This window comes from Arvicanthis niloticus, chromosome 20, assembly GCF_011762505.2.
Source record: "Arvicanthis niloticus isolate mArvNil1 chromosome 20, mArvNil1.pat.X, whole genome shotgun sequence".
In the NCBI taxonomy this organism is placed as follows: Eukaryota; Metazoa; Chordata; class Mammalia; order Rodentia; family Muridae; genus Arvicanthis; species Arvicanthis niloticus.
This window is the reverse complement of record NC_047677.1, coordinates 7,762,790-7,789,308: the sequence shown is the minus strand read 5'-3', so window position 1 is coordinate 7,789,308 and position 26,519 is coordinate 7,762,790. Positions and strand designations below refer to the sequence as shown.

Genomic DNA, 26,519 nt, shown 5'->3' with positions numbered 1-26,519 from the left:
TCCCTAACCCCACTTTAATAAGCACCTACAGTAGTGCTTGTAGGAAAGGGTAGATGATTTTAGAAAAGGTATTGTATACCTTTTGCCTTACTGGCTTCCATATGAACACTCTATTTAGCAGATCTGGAGAGAAAGATGAGAAGACACCATAGCTACAAATATTTTTGGTTTCTCCAGTGCCTGAGGTTCAATGGAACAATAGTGTTTTCATAGCATCACTCCATGATAAAAGCAAACCACAACTAGTTTATGATTTTTATAAGACATGCATAATCTGAGAGAGTTCTCTGCCACATAAAACCTTATATAATGAGTGCCCACAGCTTTAAAATGTGTGCTAAGTTCTAGAGATACCCTGTTCTTAGTATTAGGAGGATAGATAAATTGAAAAGGTAACCAGCTACAGTGACTGCTGAGGACAGGCCCGAGAGTGTAAAATACAAAAGGTAGTACAATGTATGAAGACTTGAATCTAGGATTCATATGTACTTCAGTTTAATTGGTAGTAGTAACTATTCGCAGCTAGTTCAGATGGAAAACATTAGTATTTAATGTGAAAAAAATTGAAAATGTGAAGCACCCAATAAAGTATGAAAAGTAATTTAAAGGAAAATGGAAAATTCTGGTTCTCTTTATACTTACAGACTTTCTATATTTTAAAATTAAAAAATACTCTTCTTCTTTTAAGAGAAATCTTAAAATATCATAACATTTTTTCCCCCAGACTTAAATGTTGAAAGAACAGCACACTGTTGATACTTGTCATTCTTCTTTTGTGTTTCTCTATAACTGTATGCAGTTGATTTTTTAGGCATACATTTCCTACTAAATAATTCCAAATAAAGTTATGGACATTGTGGTTATTACATCCTTACATGTCCTGCATAGCTACTGTACCACCTATGATGGCCCATTTTTAGGATTCAGAATTACTGTCTGTTGAAGCTAGCAAAAGTATAGGTTAGTATTAGTTTATATGTGCCATTAAAATCAGTCTACCACTAATAATTTTCAAGTGTTCATTGATAGATGACCTTAGCAAAGCTTATAGAGAGGCAGTATTTTCAGTATTTCGTGATGCCTTCTGTGGCCCCAAAGAATAGAATATTTTAAACTCAATTTCTAGTAAGAATTATAGACTAATACTATTCTGATATCATGCTTGAAAAATAAAAGAAAAATTCAATTTTGGGTATCTGACAGATTTAAAATTTTCAGCACCCTCCTTTTTTTTGCTGGTAAAGAGGTTTTTCCTGCTTGTTACTAAATTTAGAATTTAGAACAGCATTTTTTAGTGGAAATTTCAAGTAGTGTTGTCAAGTAATTTATAGATCATATAGAAGGAAGTAGTTTTCATTTATAGGTCGTATAGAAGGAAGTAGTTTTCAACATAAAAACTTCAATCTCTGTTACTAAAAACAACAAATGGAGACAAGCCAGATTAGTGGCTATGTACTAAACATCCCTTTGAGTTAGTAGAAACGTTGGCTAGGGCTGAAGGAGAGATACTTCACCTCAGAGAAAAATGCTCCATGTTGTTGTTAACGTTTGGCCCCAAGCTCCTTGTTGGGTTTGCACACTGTTCTCAGTTAAATACCGTGAGAAGCCTCATAGTTTTCACAATTAAAAAGGATTTTAAAATGATAACAGATCTGGTGAATAGAAAACTTTATATATCCTTCCTTTAACCAGTGAATGTTTCAAAAACTCTCAAATTCATTTGGTTTTTTTTTTTTTTTTTTTTTTTTTTAGCAAGTTCGGTGGTGTTGAATTAATTTCAGTGTTAATGTTTAAATTTGTTTATATTTATTTAAGGGCCAGTGACATTCCTATTGTTAATACAATTTAGAAAATAACTTTCAAACTTGGTAAACAATATAATCTTCAAAAGTTGTTCCTCTTTTATGCTGCCAGATGAAGAAAGACCTTTGTTGACTTACTGACCTACAGTAAATATTAAAGAGTTTCCTCTTATGCCTCAGATTTGTGGAGTACTTGTGTAGATTTAACCTTTTTGATGATTCAAAATAGTGACCATACACTCATGTATACCCATAAAATAGATTCCATCCTTAATTGTATTTAATATCTATCACAAAACATTGAACATAAAATTTGTTCACAGATGATTCTTTATGAACTTTAATAATCAGTGAAACAGATTGAAGGCACATTGGTATTAATAGTAATTTATAACTACCAAAACATTCTATTAAAAAGAAGACCTAAGAAAGCACCAGAGCTGTGAGATTTAGTCTTCCTTTTATGTACACAGCATTACTAGTCACTGTAATCTTAACCTTCATAAAATATAGCCTTCTACTATACGTTAATTAAAATCAGCCTTTTTGTTGTGGTTGAGTATTTTTTTTGTTGTTGTTGTTGTTTTGTTTTATTCCTGAGACAGGGTTTCTCTGTGCACCCCTGGCTGTCCTGGAACTTGATCTGTAAACCAAGCTGTCCTTGAACTTGGAGATCTGCCTACCTTTGCCTCCAGAGTGCTGGGATGAATGGGTGCAGCACCATACCCAGCTATTTGATTTTTAACCTTTAAAAGGTTTTACTGAGTAGCCCTCAAACACCCAATATGTCTATTTCAACTTCCTGAATGCTGGAATATCAATGTGACCCTAGCCATATCTGCTTTGAATTATTCTTTTTTAAACTTGAAAATTTAGTGTATTCTAAAGTAACAAACACTAAATATACATTTCTTTCAAAGTGTCATCTTAGTTGCTGGATTTGTTTCTTGAGGGTTCTAAGTAGTGGTTGGATCATAGATCACACTTCTCATTTCCAGAGTGAGGAAACTGAGGCTCAAATATGGTAAGTGATGGAGCTAGAGATTTATTAATCTTTAAAACTATTATTTCTATTGCTATTATAGTATCATGCACCACGCACATGCATTGCTCGTGGGGGCCAGAAGAGGGCATTGCTTTCCCTGAGACTGGAGTTACAGCAACTTGTGAACTGCTTTGTGAGTGTTGGGAATCATACTCAGTTCCTCTATGACATCGCTCCAGCCCTCAAAAACCAAGAATTAAAAAACAAACAAACAAACAAACAAACAAACAAACCAGTTCTCATTCTTTGACAGTTTCTTTGATCATATTCATCCTCATTTCCCCAACCCTCCAAGTCTACCCTCTCTTCCTTCACTTCCCTATCTTCCAAATAGAGAGGTTTCATTTATTGTTAAAAACAAAACAACAAAAACAAAAAACCAAAAAAAACCCAAAAAAAAACCAAACCTTTGAGCCCAATTTGTGTTACCCATCTGTTATACTCCTAAAGAAAACTTGACTGTTCCTCTTGCAGCAGCATATTCTATTAAAGGAGCCAGTAGCTCCTAAACTAGTGATGGGATCAGATGCTTCCCTCCCTCCACACAAGCTGGGGTTTTGTCTGGCTTGAGCTTGTGCAGTTCTCGTGCATGCTGTCACAACTGTCATGGGTTTGTATGTGCAAATGCCTGGCTGTGTGTCTGGAAAACATTGTTTTCTTGAATTTATTCACCATCTTTGGCTCTTGACAATCTTTCAGTCCTATTCTCTGTAAAGATCCCCTAGGCTTGTGGGTAAGTATATGTATGTCTCACTTAGGGTTGAATGTTCTACAGTCTTAGGGTTTCTGTGTTAACTGTCACCCACTACAAGATAGGGCTTGAAAGATGCTCTGATCTGTGGGCAGAGCAATAAGTAATGAGGAGTCATTTTAAGAGCAAGCCTATTTAGCAGAATAATATTACTAGTTTTTTTTCCTTAGGGCTTATGACCTATCTTGCCACAGGTTCTTAGCTTCTATAACAGTGACAGATATGGGTTCCATCTTTTGGAGTAAACCACAGATTCAATTAGAAAGTAGTATGTTACTCCCATAACATCTGTGCCACGATTGCACTAGTTGGAGTATCTTATCAGACCAGTCGTTATTGTAGCCCTCAGAGCTCTTAGCTAGGTGAGCTATCATTATCTCAAATGCTCATTCTTTTTCTTTGTGATGACACTGTTAAAAATCCTATCTTAAAGAGATTTTGAAATATCAAACACATTGTGGTTAACTGTAACTATCCTATCATGTAATTGAACATCACAATTTATTATTCCTATCTAATTATAACCTCATGCCCATAGAATAATCTGTCCTCATTCCTTTTTTTTCACCCGAAGCTAGAATTAAAGGGTCTGTGTCAGTGATAGCATTTTTACTGGCTGGGTTTGCGTGTCAACATGACACAAGCTAGAGTTATCACAGAGAAAGGAGCCTCCCTTGAGAAAATGCCTCCATGAGATCCAGCTGTAAGGCATTTTCTCAATTAGTGAACAAGTGGGAGAGATAGTGTCATCCCTGGGCTGGTAGTCTTGGGTTCCTTAAGAAAGAAAGCTGAGCAAGCCAGGGGAAACAATCTAGTAAGCAGTACCCCTTCAAGGCCTCTGTATCAGCTCCTGCCTCCAAATTCCTGCCCTGTATGAGTTCCTGTCTTGAATTCCTTTGGTGATGAACAGCAATGTGGAAGTGTAAGCTAAAAACAAAACAAAACAAAACAAAACAAAACAAAACAAAACAAAACAAAAAAAACCTTTCATCACCAACTTGCTTCTTGGTCATAATTTGTTGTGCAGGAATGCAAACCCTGACTAAGACAGCATACTACCTTTCTCTGTATGAGGATGATGGTTAAGTTGGTTTAAGGGAGAAAAAGTCAGAGGGGGAGAGTTGAGTTTAAGTGAGGAAGGCCTGTGGGGGTCAGCCCATCCAACTTCAAAATGGGATTTAATGTGAACTTACTATGAAAAATTACAAAGCTGCCTTGGCATCACTTTTTCAGAACTGTCTGTTCATATATTAATATTTTGCTTCTAAAGCATAGTGATGACATTTTATCAGAGATATTTAATTAACAACATATAGTTTTCCCTTTAAGCCTTATTAAAGACATTTACAATATTATTTTAATAATGTAGGTCCAATATTTTTCTGATTTCCTGCATCTCACTTTATTATAGATAATGTTATTGCTGTTACTCATTTTATTTCTACTACTGGGTTTTATATTTATGTTTTTTTTTTAAATTTTGTAATTATATTTATGTACAGAAAACTTAGTGTACATTTTTAACCCAGTTTAGTGGCGAGTTCTTTAGCCTTTGCCTTTTCCAGCTTGGCAATGCGAGCCACAGACTTAGGACCCAGGACGTTGCCTCCCCAGTGGCGGCGGATCTCGTCATATCTGCCATTATAATTGGTCCTAATGGCTTCCACCAGCTTAGCCAGAACACCCTTGTCTTCCGAGTTAACCTGTGTGACGGCAACAGTGGTGCATGTCTTCCTGGGGTTTAGGAGACCCAGCCAGGCCTTTCCCTTGATGATGCAGTAGGGCGCCCCCATCTTTTGACACAGGGCAGGCAGGAAAACCACCAGCTCAATGGGGTCTACATCATGGGCAATCACCACCAGCTGAGCCTTCATGTTCTCCACCAAGGTTGTGACTGTGTTGACTCCTGCTCAGAGAACAGGTGGTCTCTTAGCTGGGACGTCCCCTTTGCCAGCAGCTTTCTTCTCAGCACGGGCCAGTAGCCTTTGCTTCTTCTTTTGCTTTGTCTCTGGCCTATACTTGTGGGCAAGCTTAAGCAGCTGAGTAACTGTTTGCCTGTCCAGGGCCTGGGTGAACTGGTTAATGGCAGGAGGAATCTGAGCTGCTGATAGAAGATGGCTCTTTGCCACTGCAGCCTGTATCCGGGCCACTTAACGAAGCGTGTTAGATCTCTTTTGGGCTGGATGTCCTGCCCAGTGCCGAAGTTCTTGGGCCTTTTCTCAAACAAAGAATTGCCCACCTTTTTAGCCTCCTGTTTCTTGATGATGGCTGGGGCCGGGGCCACCTTCTTCCCCTTGGCCTTCTTTCCTTTGGGCATCTTGCTCGGCTGGAGGAGAGAGCTATATTTATGTTTTTGTAAAAACAAAAGCTTTAAATCAGATGTTAGGGAATTGGTAAAACAAGCCATCCTGTTTATCAGATTTTACACAAATTACCTTTTGTGTTTGGGTATTTCAAGATTTCTCTCTCTCTCTCTCTCTCTCTCTCTCTCTCTCTCTCTGTGTGTGTGTGTGTGGTGTTCCTATTTCTTTCTTTGAGAAGAATGGAGATGATTTAGTGACAGCAGTTGTCCATTGTGGTCTCATACCTGAGAGCTGGGAACTTCCAAGCCTTCCTTCAGTTTCTGTGCTATCCTCTGATCTCTTGGAACTGCCTGTTTCCTCTTTTCTTTCTGAGTTCACTCCTCCCATTATTGCTGCTGTGATGTAAAGGATATAGACATACAGGTTCTTCCCCTTCTTTCTGGATGATGACTACTCTGTTGTCTAGGTGATGTCCAGCCTCACCTCTCCTCTGCCTTTCTTGTCTTTTGACAGGAAGGGGTTCTGATCTTTGAGTCATATAATAGGAAATCATGGACCATTGCCTTATTTGGAGGCTAAGACATGCAAAAGTGGTTCAAAAATCAAAAGGATCTTTATGGCAATTATAGGAAAGCATGGCTCTGAACGTGTAGCTGGAGCTGGTGATACAAATCTGCAGTCATAGCTGTTTTAGAAGCTCAGGTAGGAACAAGTTCAAGGCCTATCTTGGCTACAGGATGAGTTCAAGTTCAGCCCTGATAATTTAGAGATAATTTTTGAGATAATCTTATCTCAAAATAAAATCCATCCCAGTAGTAAAGTGCTTGCCTAGTATGCCTGAGGCCCAGGTTCAACCCTCAGTGTGTGGCTATGCAGGCATACCTTAGTAATGTACTAAAAGTCACTACTGCTCTTCTTAGTGTTCTCTCTGTACTTTTTCCCCATTGGCTTATGATATTTGATGTCTTTCCAGACTAGCAGGTGGTGATAGAAAATTCACTGGGTTAAAGTGCTGTGTTGTGTTTATGTTATTATACAAAGATGGCTTGGCTGGGGTTTAAATGAAATGTGGCAATTCCTGGAGAATACCCACAATGAAGAACCTGTACATTTTGTTTTGGTTGAAGGGGTAGCCAACCTTCTCCCTTTCCTGTGTTTTGTGCATTCCAAGGTCCAAGAATGTGGAAAGGAAAGGGATTGTCTATGGTGATGGCAAAGCTGAGAGTGATGAGAGGAGACTTAGTTTTGTAGGATACTGACATCACTTAGGGTCTGTCTGGCCTAATAACTTGTGTATTTATAAACTTCTCCATTCAGCACAGTTCCCTACCTAACTCTACCCTATAAAGGTTGTGTTCCATGTGTGTGATTTCCACCATTCCTTTAGGCTCACACCAGTTGTTGCTGTTACCTTCGTGTACTTTACAGACAGGAGAGACACTTGCTTGGGGGGAGGGAAGCCAGAATTTACTCAGTGCCCCCTTTGTGCCAAGATGTCTGAGAGTACCTGATAGAGGTTACTTTCCCAGAGGAAAAAAGAACATTTAGAGGAATGGAGCTTTTACTAGGTCTCTCATTTAATTGGGACCAGTGCCTTGTTAGTAACTATAACTCCCTGATATTAGTTACTATAATTTCAAGTGCATAAAACATGAAACATTTGCCTATTTGACAGTATTCAGTGGGGCCTTTTGTCCTCGTTTGTTCTCCATGGCCTGTGTACAGCTACATGTGAAACAAAAGTCTGAGCATCACTCAAGCTCATGTAGTTAGTTTATAGTTGACTTAGCCAAACAGAAGAGACCCACCAGTGTGAGATGGAGCTAGGAACGCTTGCACTGTTTGCTGAGGGCACAGAGTGAACAGGAACTCAAGGTGAGAGTGGAGCTCCAGGGAAAGGGATTTAAAGGATTGGAAACAGGGTCAGGCTCTTTTGACCTAGGCCAGTGACTAGCAGCATAGCTTTTTTTTTTTTTTTTCAGTAAGTACTTGGACACAAGATGCACACTGATTGTTTGACTGCTATTGCTGGAAGTGAGGTTTTCTACCATTCTTTGCTCTGAACAGTTTAGCTGAAGCTAGGCCTTCGCTCTCAGAATTGGAAGCTGTTCTCAAAGATCTTGCCTTTTCCAAATTATTGGTGATACACCTTCAACATGGATTTAATAATGATTTTTTCGGACTATGAGCAGAAAATAGGTTTGAAAGTCTGAGATATCAGTATTCTGAATCAAATGTAAATATTATTGAGAAGGCTGTGAGGATCTGTAGTACTGCCATGTATAGTAGTTTCATATTGAAATTACTTGTCAGAAAAGAAAATGTGAGGACAGGGAAGTACAAGGTCTGTGTGTGACTTGATCTGGATTTGCAGGGTTGCATTTGCCCCTTTAATTCCGTTTTTATGAGATGATGGTGCAGTCTAACCCCTAGGCTTCTTATTAGGATGTTTCCAACCCTGGAAATTCCTGACAAGGCATTTGAAAAATGTGTTATAAAATGAGCTATCATTACTTATTATCTATCATACAAGAAAGATAGCATAGTAGCCAAGAGTCTAGTGATTATTCCCAGTGCTGCCACTCACTAGCTCTGTGAGCTGGCAAATTGCTCAACTCTACTGTTTGCATTTTTAATATGTAAAATGTGGGCAATTTACTTTCTAGAGTCATTCTGACTATTAAATGAAATAATGTGTGCATATATTGGAACTGTACTTGATTCAAAGTAACATTGAGAAAGTATCTATTAGTAGGGTGTTTATTTTAGTGAAATAAAAAGTTTTTTTTTTTTTTGGACACTAATAAGCCCAAAACAAATACCTATGAATCTCTGGTCTTTGAAAGAAGAAAGAATTCGATTTAGGAAGGCAGGAGTTTTCTTAAGAATAATAAATCAGTAGTTATTTTGATTCATTGTTAGATCCTTCAGCTGTTTAGAAGTCTTTATAAATGACAAATTATAAAACATTATAAAAGATTTACTGAGCACCTGGTATATGACAGATGCTGATGCCAAGTCTGAGGGACACAAAAATGAGTGGCAAATGTCTTGGGGTTGGGTTTGGAGAGTAAAAGTACAAGTACAGGCATGTGATTTTGCCTAACTTCCCTATAGGCCTGCTGCCAATGAAGTGGTTTTCTGTAAAGAAAGAAGAGAACCAAAGTGCCAGGTTGGTTCATCCCTGGTGAGCATCTCAGATGGTTAGAGTCCTTCCCAACCAGGTGATGGGGAGGAAAAAGAGATATTGCTAGAGGCAGTGCTAGGAGTTGGGCCTATTTGGAGATGTTTTTGTCCCCTGGACCCCCAAATGATTTCTCTCTGTTTCTGTTTGTCTCTCTGTCTCTCCTGTGTGTGTGTGTCTGAGAGAGAGAGAGAGAGAGAGAGAGAGAGAGAGAGAGAGAGAGAGAGAGAGAGAGAGACTGAGAATTCAAAATTCCAAATTGCATAGCCACAGGCACCCTGGCGACAAGCTAAGGAACTTAGTCCTAATTCTCACAGGGGTATTGTGGCCCATTTGTATCTCATTACTTTGGGGGAAAAAAAAGTCACTGCACCTGAGTTGATTTTAGTCCTTCTGGACTGTTAAGTTGATTTTTATTCTGTTTTAAGTGGAATTTCTCACTATTTTGTGGTTGATACCTGTTAGGATTATTAATCATGGTGAATATGTACATTGAAAAAAAATCACTCTAGATTATCTTTGTAGATTTGTTGCATTTTCAGAATACTATCAATAATTACAAGTAGCTCCTGTAATTGCTTTTCAATTTTCTTTCTTTCTACCGCTCGTTTTTGGACAGGATCTTTCTAAGTAGGCCTGCCTGTGCTGGAAGTTGCTCTGTAGAGCATGCTGCTCTCCAGCCTTAGACGCGCTTGCCTCCGCCTCCAGAGGGCTGAGGTTAAAGGCATGTGACACCATGCTTATCTGGTTTCTGTACTATTTTAAAAATGATTGTCCTTATAAGGGATGTTTCCTAGGCTATGCTTCTGTCTTTGAGAAAATGTTAACTGCCATGCTCACGAAGATTGAGAAGAAAAATGGACTCCCGTTGGAGTTCATGGCTGCTGCAAGGGGCTCAGTGAGAGCAGCTGACTCAGTCAGTGCCTTACACTAGATATTGAAGCAGCATACTGCCCTAGACCCTGAACTGCATTGGATGGCATTTTGGTACACTTAAAAAAAACAAACAAACAGTGATGTATTAGGGTGAGCAAAATGAAGATACTACTTCTATATTTAAAAGCCCAGCATTGGCTTTTTATGAAATAACTGGTGATATCTTGCAGATATTTCACCAAGGTCTATAGAATTATTCCTTCTTTTTAATTTAGGATCTCTACAAAGTGTGTCGTTTGGACATAATTTGTATGATCTGGGATCTAGTCAGCTCCATTCAATACAATTACACCCCAGACCCAATCCAATCACCCAACTTAAACTTCAAAAGAAATATTTTTTTTTTTTAAATAGCGGTTGAGAAATGTCTCCCATTGAATACCATTTTATTTAGAACATCTAAAATTTATCAGGATTCAATGGTAGCTGCTGTCTTTGCCAGAAGGATATTTTTCCTTTGATTGAATGTAAAATGGATAGAGCCCTCGAAAGGTTCTTTCTTAGGGATTTCTTGTTCAAACAGAATTTGTTGTATCCACATCAGTAAAGCTGTGCTAATACAGACTACTGGCCAGATCTTGGAAATAGCCTCATTATACTGAACTGGATATAATAAAGGTATCCATTAAGGTAGGAATCCTTCAGTGTTTGTACTTTTAAACCCAAGTCCCTTGCCACTTTTTACATTCCATCAACAATATCGTCATTCTCTGGTAATGTATCCTCAGACAGTGTGGCTCTCCCGAGCACTGCCAGCTAGAATCTGTGGCTTTCTGAGTTCAGGGGTTTGTGGCTTGCTACTGTTCAGTTAGTTTACTCTCTGAGTTTGTGGTGCGTATAAGGTGTTCTAGTGACTGAAGGGTAAAAACCCAGGATATTTACTTCCTTCAGCTAACCATTTAGTTACTATTGCTGTCAAAATATGTGGCAGGTAAAAAAACTCCCCCCCCCCCATCTAAATCTAATGATTCAACCTTTATTTTAAAATTTCCAAGCTATTAGGAAACTCATAATGTTGGAAGTCACAGTATTTAGCTTACTGTGGAAATCACAGTCCTGCCAAAATGAAGCATTGATTATGTTGTTATGTTGTATTTGGGTTCTGGACTCGATGGAGGTCAGGAATGCTGGAAAGAATGAGGCACGTAAAGGTAAGGGTGGAGAGGAAGTTGATTCTACTCCTTCAGTTAGAGCATGCAATGCACTAGCAGAGCGTGAAGTGTTCTATTGTCAAAGCTAGGTGAAAACTAGGGCAAATGTTAGAGACAACACAGAGCATTTTACAATTTAATTTCTTTTCTGTTAGTGTGTTTTTTTTTTCAGTTGACTCAATAGGAATTTTATTATGGAAATTTTTTTTTGTTCTGAGAATCAGATTAATTTCTGTTGTAATAATTAAGGGGATGATATAAATACTCAGCAAATATTTCCCCAGTGCCTGCTGTATGCCAAGCTTTATGGTAGGTCCGGATGTGACAAAGAATTACAGAATGGCTTTTATCCATAATTTAGAAACTTTGAAGGCTCAAGTTTCTAAATGTCTGTTATAGGTAGACCAGGGAAAGCTTGCAGAAATATTAGGTACAGTGTGATAAGAGGAGAGAAATCAAGAACACCTAAAGTTTCAGTCTGAGCACCATGGACCATGTGGGATAAAGCAGTTTCTTAGGCAGTGGCAGCAAACATAGTTGTGTGTTGGGGGTTTCTAACTTGGAGGTGCCTGGAAAAGTCAAATACTCAGTACTGGTAGAGTGGAAAGGTCTTATATAATGATTGGAGATCATCCAGGTGTGGAATGTAATGTCAGAATGGAACAAGATCACCTGTGACTAGATGACATCTTGGGAACAGAGCAGGAGCTTTGCAGAACAGCAGCTTGAGTGAAAACAAAGAATCAGGTTCTGAGAAAGAATCCTAGGCTCCTTTCTTCGCTACTGGTTTTTCATCTTTCTGCAGTCCCCTTTCACCTGATTGCTTTCTTTCTTTTTTTAAAAATTAATTTACTTATTTTCATTTTTCTTCTTTATTGGATATTTTATTTACATTTCAGATGTTATCCCCTTTCCCCATTCCCACCCCCCCCCCCCGAAATCCCCTATCCCATCCTCCCTCCTCCTGCTTCTATGAGGATGTCCCTACCACCACCACCCACTCCCACCTTCCTGCCCTCCAATTCCTTCACACTAGGGTATCCAGATTTCACAGGACGAAGGATCTCCTCTCCCACCTATGCCCAACAAGGCCATCCTCCCTTACATATACAACTGGAGCCATGGGTCCCTCCCTATGTGTTCCTAGGCTGGTGGTTTAGACCCTGGGAACTCAGGTTGGTTGGTATTGTTGCTCTCCACATGGGGCTGCAAACCCTTTCAGCTCCTTCAGTCTTCTTTTTCACTTCTCCATCGGAAACCCCATGGTTAGCTGTGAGCATCCACCACCTGATTGCTTTCTTCACTTCTTTTCTTTTTGTTTTATATCCCAGATAGCAACTGTTCTGGTTTTCAGAGTATTCTCTTTATCTCCTAGCATCAGCACCACTGGGGAAAAAGTCAAAATGCAGATTTCTAGATTGCATCCTAGCCTGTAAATACGTGAAAAAGGGTGGAGTCCAGTGGGTTGGTTTTGAACAAACCAATTAGGTGCTTTCTGAGGAATGCTGAAAGTTGGAGGCTACTGTGTCCAGAGGAGTCGTCTCAAGCTGGATCAAACAAAATTGCAGATGGAAAATATGCTACCATCTCTTTCTGGGGCAAATATCTAAGACTAAAGAAATAAATGTACTTTAACTTTAGCCGCATTTGAAACAAATATTGTCAGGGAAGCCTTTCAAATCTTATAGATTATAACAATAGTCAGCTACCTTTTTATCTATTGATGGCTGCATATTTTGTGTAGCATTGTAATGGCTGTCTTCAACTAGACAAAATGAAAATAAGTCATTTCAGTGTGCAGCTCGAATTTTTTACCAATGAGTGAAACCTTTATTTAACACAAGATCCTGGCCAGACAATTTAAAATGATGCCTAAGGCACACATTTAATGAATTATGAATTTTATTCATAAAACACATCTCAAATTTATTTTAGCTGTTTAAATAATGGAGCTTAATGTATATTTAGTCAAGCATTACAGTAGTAAGGGCTTAAGGAGATTAGAAATAAATGAATCCAATTAAAGAACATGTCCCTGAGATTTGATGTATCATCGACAGGAGTGAACTGTTTACACAGCTATTGTAAAGAAATCATTAATGATTAACTATCTAGAAGAGGGTTAATCAAGAGTAAATGTCATAAAAGAATGCCATACTTTAAAATATTTAAGTAAAACAAACAACAACTTGTACATCCTAGCACAGTGCGCCATGCCATCATTTCTGCTGTCTTTCCTGGAGAGTACAAAGTTTGAGGCTTTGTAACACACAAACTCCAGTTTTGTAATGTACAGAGCAGGGAGGACTTCCCAACAGTGCCATGCATTTGGCTTCTTGGTTCTCCTCACATGACGTTGTGGCAGTAGAATTTGGGGACCCTTTTGACTTGAATATGGAATCACGCTTCTCAGGGTGATGGAAAGATTATAGTCTTTTGACTAGAGATATTTTTTCTTTCTTTCCTGGAGTCAAAAATTGTTGAACTACTTTTATGTGCTCTTCTGGAGGATATTTATAGGGTTTAGAACTAGATGAGAAAAAGTTTCTATTAGAATGGAAACTAAGCCAAATATAAAAGGTTAGGTGATAGGAATTATTAACCCAAACAAAATAACTCTCACTTCAAAGGGAATAAGATATAGTTTATTCTGGAGCCAAACTTGAGTGGCTTGTGTTTTCTAGGTATCTGCACTTAACATTTTAGTTCATTTCCTCTCATTATGAATACATAGTACTTTTTAACTTAAGAAAAAAATTAGTTTATTGTATATTTCACAATTAAAGTCAAATCATTTAATGTGCTATATAAAATTTTATTACAAGATTATACCATAACTTAGTAATTCCTCTAGGTTTGGTTATTTCATACTTCTAAGTAAATATAAGAAATTTTGTCAATAAATATCTTGTATAGATATGATATTTATTTTTGATTATTTTCTATTTTCTTATAATATACTTATATGGCTAAAGGTAAAATTGCTGGACTTAAAATATGAGCATTCTCAAGACTCTTGACAGATGTGATTGGTTTACTCTCTTATCAGTAAAAATGTGAATGTCTACTTATTCCATTGTATGTCACTGGGACTTGTCAGTAGAAATACCTCTGCCAAATTAAAGGCAAAAGTAATTTATAGATTGTTGAGACTAAACCTTTGAAATATTTCTAAGCAATTTGTGCATTCTTTTCTTACTATTATGGAAATATTGCATTCATTATCAGATTGTAGAATTTATTTCTTTGGGGATTAAAATTTTATTTTTCCTATCTTTTTTCATATAACTGTGTTAGAAAAAATAGTTTAGGATGAAATGACTTTAGTATTCTAGTTTTCCTAAATATTATATCTCGTTGAATTACAATTTGATAAAATAATTTAATTTATTACAAGAATAAAATAGGATTTGACTCTGACTTAGGATCTCACAGGATTGCTGAGTCATCATTATTAATTCTAACCTGGAATTTAAAAAGGTCTCACATAAAGTAATTTACTTAATAGATACCTTGTACTTATTTAGAAAAGTTAAATAGTATTTTTGAATTTTTGATCACTTGGATTTGAGGTGAGTGAAAGTTGATTTCAATGAGATATGTTACTAAGATATGTTAATTAGACAATAAGGGTTGTTAGGTGAGAAGGGCTTTAGTAGTTTATTGTCAAGACATGATATTCACCACACAGTGACACAGACTGAAGGAAGTGACAAGAGTGATTGAGAGAGTGATCAGTCTGTGAACTAAGAAGGAAAAGGAGGAAGCACTGTGGTCTGTAGGGTTAAGAGAACAAACCCAGTGTGATGGCAGGTCTGCACTTAATACTATTTCAGCATGCTCCACGGATAATTCGAAATACCAAACGTCTTTGCTGGGGGGCGAACACATCTCCGTGTGTTACAGCTTTTACTCTACTTTTTGCTTGGTATTGTTTGCCTACTGGTTACATTCAGAGCTTTATTGAAATAAAAACATGCAACAGCATACTTTGTTCTCAAGCACTGTCTTCCTCTTGTGTTACCATCTAACACAGTGTTCGATGGAGCCTTCAAAGTGGTGGAGAAAGAGGGGTTTTAGGAAAAGGCACTCTTTCTAAAAGCAAAGAGTTTGGGGGAAATGACAATGTAATAAACACGAATCTGCACATTTGTGAGACCATTTCATTTCCAGCAGTGCCTTAGCCTAATTTTCGAGCAGCTTGTGTTTGAGCTTCTGAGTACAGAATCCTCCTTATCATTGCTTTCTGTTGGACTCTGTAGGAGCCTGAATATGAAATATAAAGCACATCTCTCTGCTGCCAGGACTTACTGGAGGTGAGGCAGCAATTCTGCCAGAATACAAAGAAGGTCATGCACTATGTGTAAGAGTGACTCCAGAATCCAATTAAAAAGTTTCGTGTAGGCACAGTCATCCCCACTTAATCTGATCACAGTTTAATGCAATCCCCTGCTTATTTCAACCAGTGCCTTTGGAGCCAAATCAGTTGCGTGTCTCTGTTTCCACGTTTTGCCTGGGGTAATTTGATCAATTTCAGCTGTTTAAAAAATAGCTCAGTTCGGAAGTCTGGCAACATCTTTTCAGAATTGCCTTGAAGCATAATGTCCCCAAAGAAGTTCCAGGATGACCTGCAGATCCAAACTTGCTGTATCAGAGGCAAAAGATCAGTTTTCTAAAAAGAAAATAGGATACAGTGTGGCGTTGGGGAGAAAAGAATCGTAAAAAAATCTAGAAACAACCTCAGCAGTGATGTTGGCTTTCTTTGTACACAGATTGCAAGGTTGTGACTCTTAGGTACAGTGTCTTGGTTGCAATGGTTGAAATGTGGCTAACGTGTTTCTCTGAAGTGGAAAGTTCCTTTCATTAGCTTTACAAGAGTTTCATATGACAAGTTGGCATTGATTTCATGAATGGTTGTGGTGTGTTGTTAAGTGATGGCTGAGGAAGGCCAGTGAATTGAATGTGGCCCAATGTTTTACTATGGAAATTTGAGTCGTTCCAAATATGTACATGGTTATTATAAAGTTTAAAGTATATTAAATGACTAATTCTGAATACAATGGTTTTTGACTGTACAATGGAATAAGAGGATTACTTTGGTCTCCAAATATGGGTGAGACTGACAGCTACAAATCCAAATGACTGTGTGCTACTCATTTCACATTGCTTCTGGGTACCCAAGGATGTCTGTAGCTGCTGTACAAAATCATTAAAAGAGGAGAAAATCAAATGTAAATCATTCTCAATAGCCTTTTGAAGAATATATCAAGTTCTATAGGCCAGTAGTTCTTTTTTTCAATATACTATTTACCCTTAAAAAGATAAAGTGTGGTGCTCCAATTATATAGAAGTCCTCAAGAAAGCTTAAAGACCAAGACCATGGTTTTTGTTGTTGTAAAAAAAATTACCCAACTCATATTCCTCACAAAACTCTTTGCTCTTTGGAATCCAGTGTCTGTGTAGCTGAGGTATTTATGTTCTTATTTATGTATTTGTTTATTTATCTATTTTTTGTCCTTCATCAGGAGGGAAGTGTCAAATAAATGGCTTCACTAAGCATACATGTAATCTTGAGTACATGTGTGGTACCAGATTTGCTTCACTAGAGACAAGGAGAGAAGTAGAGCCAGACTTCTTCTTTTGGTGTCCAAGTTTGGAGGAGGGAACTGAGACTTGTAATTCCCATGAACATCTATCCCTTTAAGCAATACAAATGAAATTCTCAATTTAATAGAAGTCTAAAAGTAAAACAAATGCTGTGTTCTTCCCAAATCTGCCATTCAGAGCTACTCTTGGCAGCACATCAACCGCACTTGAAATGTCTGTAAGTGGGTAATTTTTTATTATGCTTTTCATCCTAACATATCTATGGAGCTGTTGGAGTTTTGAATAGAGAAACAGGAGGGCTGAGTTACACTGGATGACTGTGTTGCTCTAACGATTCCATGTGCTTACTTAGCAATAAGGAACTTACCTTAGTATTTTGACCACATGCAGTAGAGCTTAAAGATGGAAATGTAACAGACCAAATTAAAACGCATTTGGGATGAAAAGGAAAGAAATACAATATAAGAAGAGTTCTTTTTTAAAATGAAAACATTTTTTACTTATTCTTTATGCCATATATTTTGATTGTGTTTTTTCCACCTCCTCCCAGATCCTCCCCCATCTCCCTACATATTCACCTTTGTTGTTACTCTCTCTTTAAAAGCAGTGTTTATAATGAAATGCATCTAAAGTGATGTAGAGTTGTGTAGTGAGAGGAGATAATGCTGTTGATGGAGTATTTGCTGTTCTAGGCATTGTGCTGCAGGGTTTTCACTCATGATTTTCACACGAACTCTACCCACTAAGCTACATCCCTAGCCCTACCATTCGGAGTTTTCACTTAACATAATGTCTTTCAGTTCCATCCATGTTGCTTCAAATTACAAGATTTCATTCTTTAGTATGGCAAAATGTGTGTGTGTGTGTACGCACACGCATGTGTGTTCCTGTGTGATATTTTCTTTAGCCACTCATCTGTGTATAGACTCTTCTGTCTATAGGCCATTGAGACTAGTGATGCAATAAGCATAGGGATTCAGGTACCTATTTTGATATGCCGGTTTCATTTCTTTTAGACCTTTATTCAGAAGTGTGATAGGTGTATCATAATGTAGTCCCATTTTTAGTTTTCTAAGGATCCATCATACTGTTTACTAATTCGCACTCTCAGCAGCAGTGTGGTCGTGTAAAGTTTCACATTTCTTGCACTTTCAGTGGAATATTTTATTTTTGTTTGTTTTTGTTTTGTTTTTTTTAATGATCCTGACTGGAGTGATTCTTTTTGTGATCTTAATGATAGTGATATTGAGTCCTTTCCCTGTGTGCTTGTTGACCATTTCTAGTTTTTGTCTTGAGAACTCTCTATGCAGCCGACTTGCCCATTTTTAAATTGTTTTATTTGCGAGTTTCTGTCATAAGGTTTCTCATATATTTCTCATAAGTTTCTCTAGGTAGCAATCATTAGTCAGCTGAATAGTGGGCAAATAATTTCTTTCATTTGGCAGATTCATAATCTTGCAGAGCAAATGATCTATCCTTGATTATACTTCCAGCCCACTAGTGGTATTTTTTTTTTTTTTTTTTTTTTTTTTTTTGTGGCATTGTACAGAACCTCTAAATCATGTTGAGTACTGTGGCTATTATAACAAAACTACCTGAATGTCAGGGAATTTTCTATGTTTGTGTCTTCTTCAATTTGTTTGTTTAATTCTTTGTAACGTTTATTACAGAGGACTTTCACTTCCATAGCTAAGTTTACTTTTAGGTATTTTACTTGGCAAATATTTCTTACAGATAGGGTTACTTTACTTGATTTCTGTCTTAGCAAGTTAGTTAATGATTTGTATAAAATCTCTGTGTGTCTCTCTCTACCTCTATTTCTCTCTGTCTCTCTGTCTCTCTGTCTCTCTGTCTCTCTGTCTCTCTCTCTCTCTCTCTCTCTCTCTCTCTGTTACTCTCTCTCTCCATTGCCTTACCCTGTAGTCTAGGCTAGTCTTGAATTTATGGGAGTCTTCCTGCTCTCTCCTTCCAACTTCTGGGATTATAGGTACAATCTACCACACCCAACCAGATTTTTTCTCTTCTCTTCTCTTCTCTTCTCTTCTCTTCTCTTCTCTTCTCTTCTCTTCTCTTCTCTTCTCTTCTCTTCTCTTCTCTTCTCTTCTCTTCCCTTCTTCCCTTCCCTTCTTCCCTTCCTCCCCTCCCCTCCCCTCCCCTCCCCTCCCCTCCCCTCCCCTCCCCTCCCCTTCCCTCCCCTCCCCTCCCTTCTTCCCTTTCCTTTCCTTTCTTTTCCTTTTTTCCCTCTTTTCATTCCTTTCCTTTTCTTTTGTTTCCCTTAGTTTCTCTCTTTCTTTTTTAAAACTAAATCTGATGAAAGCAACTTAAAGGAGGAAAGTACATTTAGCTTTCAGTTAAAGGGGAAACAGTCTCTCATACTAGGGAAGGCATAGTGGCTGGAGTGTCTCTGTCCCTAGAGGTAGGAGTACGAAGAAGCAGCTCCTTGAATATGGGTAGATCAGGAAATAGAAAACTCAGGCCAGAATCAAAATTTATGTATCATTCAGGGACCTAGTATTCCTAGTTAGACTCCAGTCCAAAAGGGTCAACAATCTCCAAAACAATATCATCACTGGGGGACCAGTTATTCAAACGCATGAGCCTAGGATGTAAAACTTATGTTTAACTATAAATCTGATTATGGATCATATAACTTTATTGGATCTACTTACCAGTCCTGACAGTCTTCACATGGGGTCTCCATGTTTTATGTGGTCTGCAAACTGGGGTAATTGATTTTTCTCCTCCTTACTCATATGCCCTTTCTTTCCTCCCTTTGTTCTCTTGTTTTGGCTGAAATTTTCAATATTATGGTAAATAAGAGTAATGGAGGTGGATATCTGTCTTTTCTTTCTTTTTTTTTTTTTCCTGTCAGTTAGACATAAGCTAGGGCCGTTTGAGAAGAGGGAACCTAAACTGAGGTGATGCCTCTCTAAGATTGGCCTGCAGGCAAGCATGTGGAGCATTTTCCTGATTAATGATTGATGTGAAAGTGCACAGCCCATTGTGGGCAGCGCCATCTCTGGGCAGGTGGTCCTGGGTTGTGTAAGGAAGTAGGCTGAGAAAGTCTTGAGGAGCAAGCCAGTAACTGGTGTTACTTCCTGGCTTCTGTATCACTTCTTACCTTGAGTTCCTGACCTGAGTTCCTTTGATAGTGGACTATGATGTAGAATTGTTAGTGAGATAAGTCTTTTACTCCACAAGTTGCTTGTGGTGTTCTATTACGGCAATAGAGACCCTGTTTTTTTCTTTCTTTCTTTCTTTCTTTCTTTCTTTCTTTCTTTCTTTCTTTCTTTCTTTCTTTCTTTCTTTCTTTCTTTCAGATCTTAGGGGAAATGTCTTCAGCTTTCTCCCGGAAGTAAGTTTGACTATGTGTTTGTTGTATTATTGTGTTGAGAAATATTCCTTTCTATACTTAATTAGTTGAAAATTTATACTTACTGAGTGCAGGCTCTGTTCTAGAGTGTTTTTAGAGATCAATGAACAGAAGGCCTCTATCTCTCAGGAAGAAGGCACCGGGGCTGATCCTGAGAAAAGTACAGAGGAGCCCAATAAAAAATGTTCTTCTCTAACATTACTTTTCAAAGGATTATAATTTCCCCCAGTAAACTCTAAACTTCTGGAAGACATAAGCAAAGAGATATTTTGTTACACTATGAAAGCAAATGCATAGTATATCACATAACTGGTACGTAATATTTTTTACTTTTTGTGTTTTTGAGATAAAGTCTCTTTTTTATGTAGCTCTGACTGTCCTGGATTTCCCTGTGTAGATGAGACTGACCTTGAAGTCACAGAGATCCACCTGCTTCTGTCTCTTGAGTGCTGAGATTAAAAATGTATGCCTGGCTTAATTTTTTATTGGTTATTTTATTTATTACATTCAAATGTTACCCCCTCCCTTGTTTCCCCTTCACAAACCCCTTATCCCATCACCCTCCCTCTTGCTTCTATGAGGGAGCTCCCCCACCCACCCACCCACCTCACCACCCTAGCATTCCCCTATGCTAAGACATCAAGAGTCCACAGGACCAAGGGCCTCCCCTCCAATTGATGCCAGATAAGTAAGCATCTGGAGCCACGGGTCTCTACATGTGTACTCTTTGGTTGGTGGTTTAGTCCTCTGGCAGCGGGGGGGGGTGGGGGGTGGAGGGTCTGGTTGATTGATATTGTTGTTCTTCTTGTGGGTTTGCAAACCCCTTCAGCTCCTTTAGTCCTTCCCCTAACTCCTCCATTGGGGTCCCGGTGCTCAGTCCGATGGTTGGTTGCAAGTATCCGCATTATTTATTATCATTGTGTGTGAGAACATGTGCCAAGCATATGTACAGAGGCCAGAAACAAAGTTTTGGGGTTAGTTTTCCACTTCCATCTTTATGTTGGCTCTGGGGTTGAGCTCAGGTCATTAGGTTTTCATAGCTGGCATCTTCACTCGCCACACCATCTTACCCACCCCCAGGTTTGATCTTTCTGTTGTGCTATTAGCTTGGGGTTGCTGGTATTTCATTGAAGATTATAGATTTATATTCATCAGGGACAGTGGTATGTAGGTTGTGTGCGCACGCGTGTATGTGTGTATGTGTGTGTATGTTACTGCTGTATCTTTGTCTGATTTGAATATCAGAGTAGTGTTTGTAGCATAGAATGAGTTCCTTTTTCAGAAAGCCGTTGTATAATTTGATAGTGGAAGTGTGTGCTTTCTGGAATTCATGAGTGAAGAAAAGAAAAAAATAAATCTTATTTATTCATATTTGCAACAGGGAATCATTCTTGCTATTTATGTATATGATGCAAAGCAGGGCCTGAATGGATTTTCTGTATCTGGTGAACAGAAGTCCATTGGATAGAGTGGTCAAGAGTGGAAGCCCCACCTCCTGTCAGAATCTAGTGTGCCTGGCTTACTGTTTTCTAAAGGAATGCAGGTCACACAGTTTGTAACCCATCAGTGTCTTTTTCCCATTGAGAAAAATCTGCTGGTTTTAAGTTATTAGTACTCATTGGGTGGAGAAAAACTCTTTTTAAAGTTGTGTCATTGTTTTCCTTTTCCAGTTATGTGATATATTGTGCATTTGCTTTCATATTGCAACAAAATATCTCTTTGCTTATGTCTTCCAGAACTTAAGAGTTTATTGGGGGAAATCATAATCATAAAGTCATGTTAGAGTAGGACATTTTTTTCTGGTCTCCTCTGTACTTCCCTCGGGATTAGCCCCAGTGCCTTCTTCCTGAGAGATAGAGGCCTTCTGTTCATTGATCTCTACACACCCTCTAGAACAGAGCCTGCACTCAGTAAGTATAAACTGTATGATCTCAGAAGGCAGGAAGAGCTTCATAGGAACAGATGGGATGTAAGCTGGGGGAAAAAGACAGCCCAGAAATCAAAAGCTAAGTTTAAGGGCTATTGTTTAGATGAAGTGAGGGGCTGAAGAAGGAAAACAATATATTAGAAGAAAAACCAATCAGGAGTTGTACTGTGGACCACATTGGATTTCTGACTGAGGAGTCTACACTGTCTTCAGAAGGACGTGATTAAAGAAATACTGACAGTGATGGGGAAGACGAGGTGCATGACTTCTTTTCGAATCTTTGTTGCTCTTGTAGAAGAATATTTTTACTCTTATTGAATGATTTGAATAGTCATTGTCAGATTCCAAAGGGTACTGGTTCCTGGATTTCCCCTTAGACACACAAGTCTGGGAAGTCCTCTATATCAAATGGAATATTTATATACAATCTACATACAATTCCCTGTATGCCTTAATGTTTCCTAGGTACTTAAAATTTCTAAAATAATATAAATGTTGTATAAACAGTTGTTGTACATTATTGTCTATGGAACAATGGGGGAAAAGCCTGTACATGGTTCAGGACAGATGCAATTAAAAATATTCTCAATACAATGTTGTTTGGCTCCACAGATGTGTAACTTGTAGATGAAGATGCTCACTGTGTATGATGGCATGCTATTGTAGTTTGCTGATACGTGTCACTGCACTTCCTGGGATAGTACTGAAACTGGTTTAGCTGGTTTCCGCTCTTACTCACTTCAAAGACTCCTGGCCTGAATTATGATTTTTGCCTTTGTGAGTTGATAAGTAAATTGCATGTATTTATAGCATATGGTGGCGTTCTTGATATACGTATACATTGTGCAGTGGCTAAATCAAGCATACTTTGTGAATGCACTAGCTCACATATTTACAATGTATGTTTTTCATGGTAAGGACACTTAAGAATCATCTCTCACAGTAATTTTGAAGTAATTAAGTATAGTTTTCTATTTACCTGATTTTGCTAGTCTCTTAGAAAGAGAATAAAGAGAATAGTAAATATTGCTCACTCATGGAACGTGCCTGATATATTATTGGATTTATTAAGCATATATATATATCATATATATATATATATACATACATATATATGTTATAAAGAGATATGAATGAATGAATGAATAAATAAATAAATAAATAAAAGTTTACAGTGTTCTAGAGAGTAAAAACAGTTACCTTGTCATTTCAGTTAGTTCTGGAATCCATAAGAAATTTCTCCCATAAGTGGTGTTAAAAAAGACTATTTGAAAAAGTTATTTTGAGGGACAAGTGAGAAATAGATATTCTCTGAACAAAATTAGAGGTACCAAGTGACATCTGATGGTATCTAGAAGGCCTCGAGGTTGTGCCTGTGGGCATGACCAAGCAGACTTCATAACACAAGCTCCTGGTCCTTCTCATATCAGTCTAAAATCAGTATATATGTTTTTCTCCTGAATGGATTATAACACACTACACATTATAGCCATCATCTTCATTCTCATGTCTCTACCTAGCACAAAATCTGGTTTACCTGGAGCACAATAAATGTTTATTAGATGAATAAAGAAATGGAAAAAAAAAAAACCCTGGTGATCAAATGTACTCTTGAGAAGGCTGATTCAGCCTGTTGAAAGGGATTTTTAGCTACCTCAAAGCTAGCTAGTTAGCTATAAGAACATTTAGAATGTTTATCACAATGATGTTGTTGCTGATGATTTGGTACCATCAGTTGTTTATTGAGTTCACTCACATGGAAGCCTTTATCGCAAGTTTAATAATTCATATCTCACAGTCCAGGGCACAAAAGCTCACTTTAGCACTTAGCACCTATCTTTTTCAGGAACAGGGCTGCCGGACTTGAGAGTCACTGGGTTAACTCAGCAGATTTCTCTTGGGCTCCTAGAAAGCCAAAGGACTTTCTGAGTCTTTATACTTACTGTTTGGATTTTAATTAAAAATACTTATCTGAGTAGTTAAATGAGAGGTTTATCTTCTATTTAATAAAATCAATGGATGGAAACCACATTTGTACACATTTGTTAATTAAATGTGAGTTTTTTTCAAGAATAATAAAGCTGTTTGGGTACACTGGCTTTATGACTAACTCTTTCTTCCTTCCTTCTCTTTCTTTCTTTCTCTCTCTCTCTCTCTCTCTCTCTCTCTCTCTCTCTCTCTCTCTGTCTTTCTTTCTTCTTTCTTTCTTTCTGTATATAAAGAGTACTGTCTTTCCTGATGAGAGAACACGTGAATCTATTCCTTATGGTGGCTGACTAAAGACTTTGTTCTTCACCTCCACAGGGACACAGAATACAAAGGGCTGCAGCTCTCCCTGGACCAGATATCAGCCTCTAAGCCCACTTTCTCCTATACCGGTAGTTCTACACCTACTATCACTGACAACAGGAAGGGGGCCAAGTCAAGGCTTTCGAGTAGCAAGTCAAAATCCAGAACCTCCCCATATCCCCAGGTAAGTACTGGATGTTTTACAACTTTTTCCCCCTCATGACTTGGTTTGATCTTGATGTGGAAGAGGTGAAAAACTGAACTAATCATGTGTTGTTGACAGATTAAAACTGTTAAGAGAAATTGTGAATTGATTTTGCTGTTTGCTGTGTTCATGAGAGTTTAGTTTTCATCATCAAAATTTCTTTGCTATTTCAATTGATTCTACTTCCTCTTTTCCCTAACTTACAACAATGATTAACTTGGAAGATTTAGCCAACATAATAAAATATAGGAAATAAAGGCTCAACAAAAAAACTTAAAAAAAATTATAAGAGGTTAAAGCTAAGACTAAAGAATGGCTTCAGCATGAAATTTGCCCAGTTTGCATATGGGAGAAATGGGACACATAGAACTTCCCAGATGATAAGGTGGAAACAAGTCTCTCTACAGGGTAGTGTGAAATGGTGACACACAAATGAGGTATCCTTGAAATATTGCAAGGTAGAATTAAGAGAAATATTTTTTGGAGGGAAAAGAATATTTTTGTGACTACTGTGTGATAAACAGAAACTATGTTTTGGCAAGGTGTGTGTACATCTTTCTGACTCTAGATTGAGGATTCCTTACTCCCTGTATCCTGTGGCCACTTGACTTTCATTCCTTTCTGGAGATGGATTGCTAGACTTTTTGCATCTCACTGGGGGTAACTCAGAAAATTATTCTTGGGCTAGTAAGAAATTAAAGGACTTTCTGAGGTACTATGCAAAATTATTATTATTAAAAATGCCAATCTGGAGGATACTGAAATGATTATTTTTGTTCTTTTTAGAGCTGTAATTTTTGTCAGTATTTATAATTGTGGACTATTTGAAAAAATGCTTTTCATTGACTCAGTCATTATAAAGCTACTATTAGATAGATTATTTTAATGTCTGGATGAACATTAGATGACAGTGACTTCTGCCACCAGGAGATTTAGGTCACATGGCTGTGTTCTATGAAATCTTTCATAGAAGATGGGGTTTCTTTACTCAGACAAAAGGGGGAGATGGGTGAGACCTACATGTTTTTTAGTGCACAACTCTGTCCAGGATAGCTGAGTACTTTACTGTTGAGACATAAAATAACCAAATACACCGCCAACGAGACCTGCTGCTTCTCTAGGATTCTGTGAGGAGCTTTTTATATTACCATCTGGTGATTTGGAAAGTAAGTTTTATTGCTTCCTTTTAAGAAATGGATTATCCTCTGGGTAGTTCTTTTCTCAAATATATATGAATGTTGGATACATAGATGAAAGAAGAACTTAAATTAGAAAATACTAAATTAAGGAGTTTGTTCTTTATTTTATAGGAATTAGCACACATGTGGACACACACACACACACACACACACACACAGACACACACGCACTCCCCTTGTTGAATGTTCTAAACTTCATTGCATGGTTTGTTTGCCGTCATGCTCATCTCTTAATCTTTAAAATCTCTATCAATTCACTCGAACAGTAGATGTTCTCCCATTAGATGACTTCTTGTGTGTTTAGCTGACGAGGAATTAATTTCAAAGTTAAACATATTATGTAGTTAAAAATATAAAAGTGGAAAGGAGAAAACTCCTCTTTGTTATTTTCTTTAGAATAGTATGTTCTTCAATGATGTTTTGTAATGTATAAAGTCACATATAAAGACAAAGCAAAAATTACATACACTTTTTAGACAGGATTTCTCTATTTGTGTATTAATACTTGGATAAATCCAGTACTTAGAATTTTAGGTGAATGCCTTCTCTTAAGCAGCACAGTTGACTGTAAACTAAGTTTACCTAATATATGTATGTTCCTAGTAACACAGTATTTCTACTTTCTTTTTTAAAGGTAGTTTAATTAATTTATTTTTCTTTTGTGTTCATTGGTGTTTTGTCTGCATATATGCCAGTGTGAGAGTGTCAGACTCCTGGAACTGGTGTTACAGGCAGTTGTGAGCTGTC

General features: G+C 37.7%; 1 protein-coding gene across 2 annotated transcripts in view; it reads left to right on the top strand.

Annotated features, from left to right (window-relative positions):
• Sim1 (SIM bHLH transcription factor 1) overlaps positions 1–26,519 on the top strand; it is an 87,481-nt gene that overhangs the window by 18,508 nt on the left and 42,454 nt on the right. For both annotated transcript variants that reach the window (XM_076916488.1, XM_076916489.1), the window contains one exon: positions 24,384–24,552. In XM_076916488.1, coding sequence (XP_076772603.1) covers positions 24,384–24,552 — 169 coding nt within the window. The remainder of the gene's footprint in view (positions 1–24,383; positions 24,553–26,519) is intronic.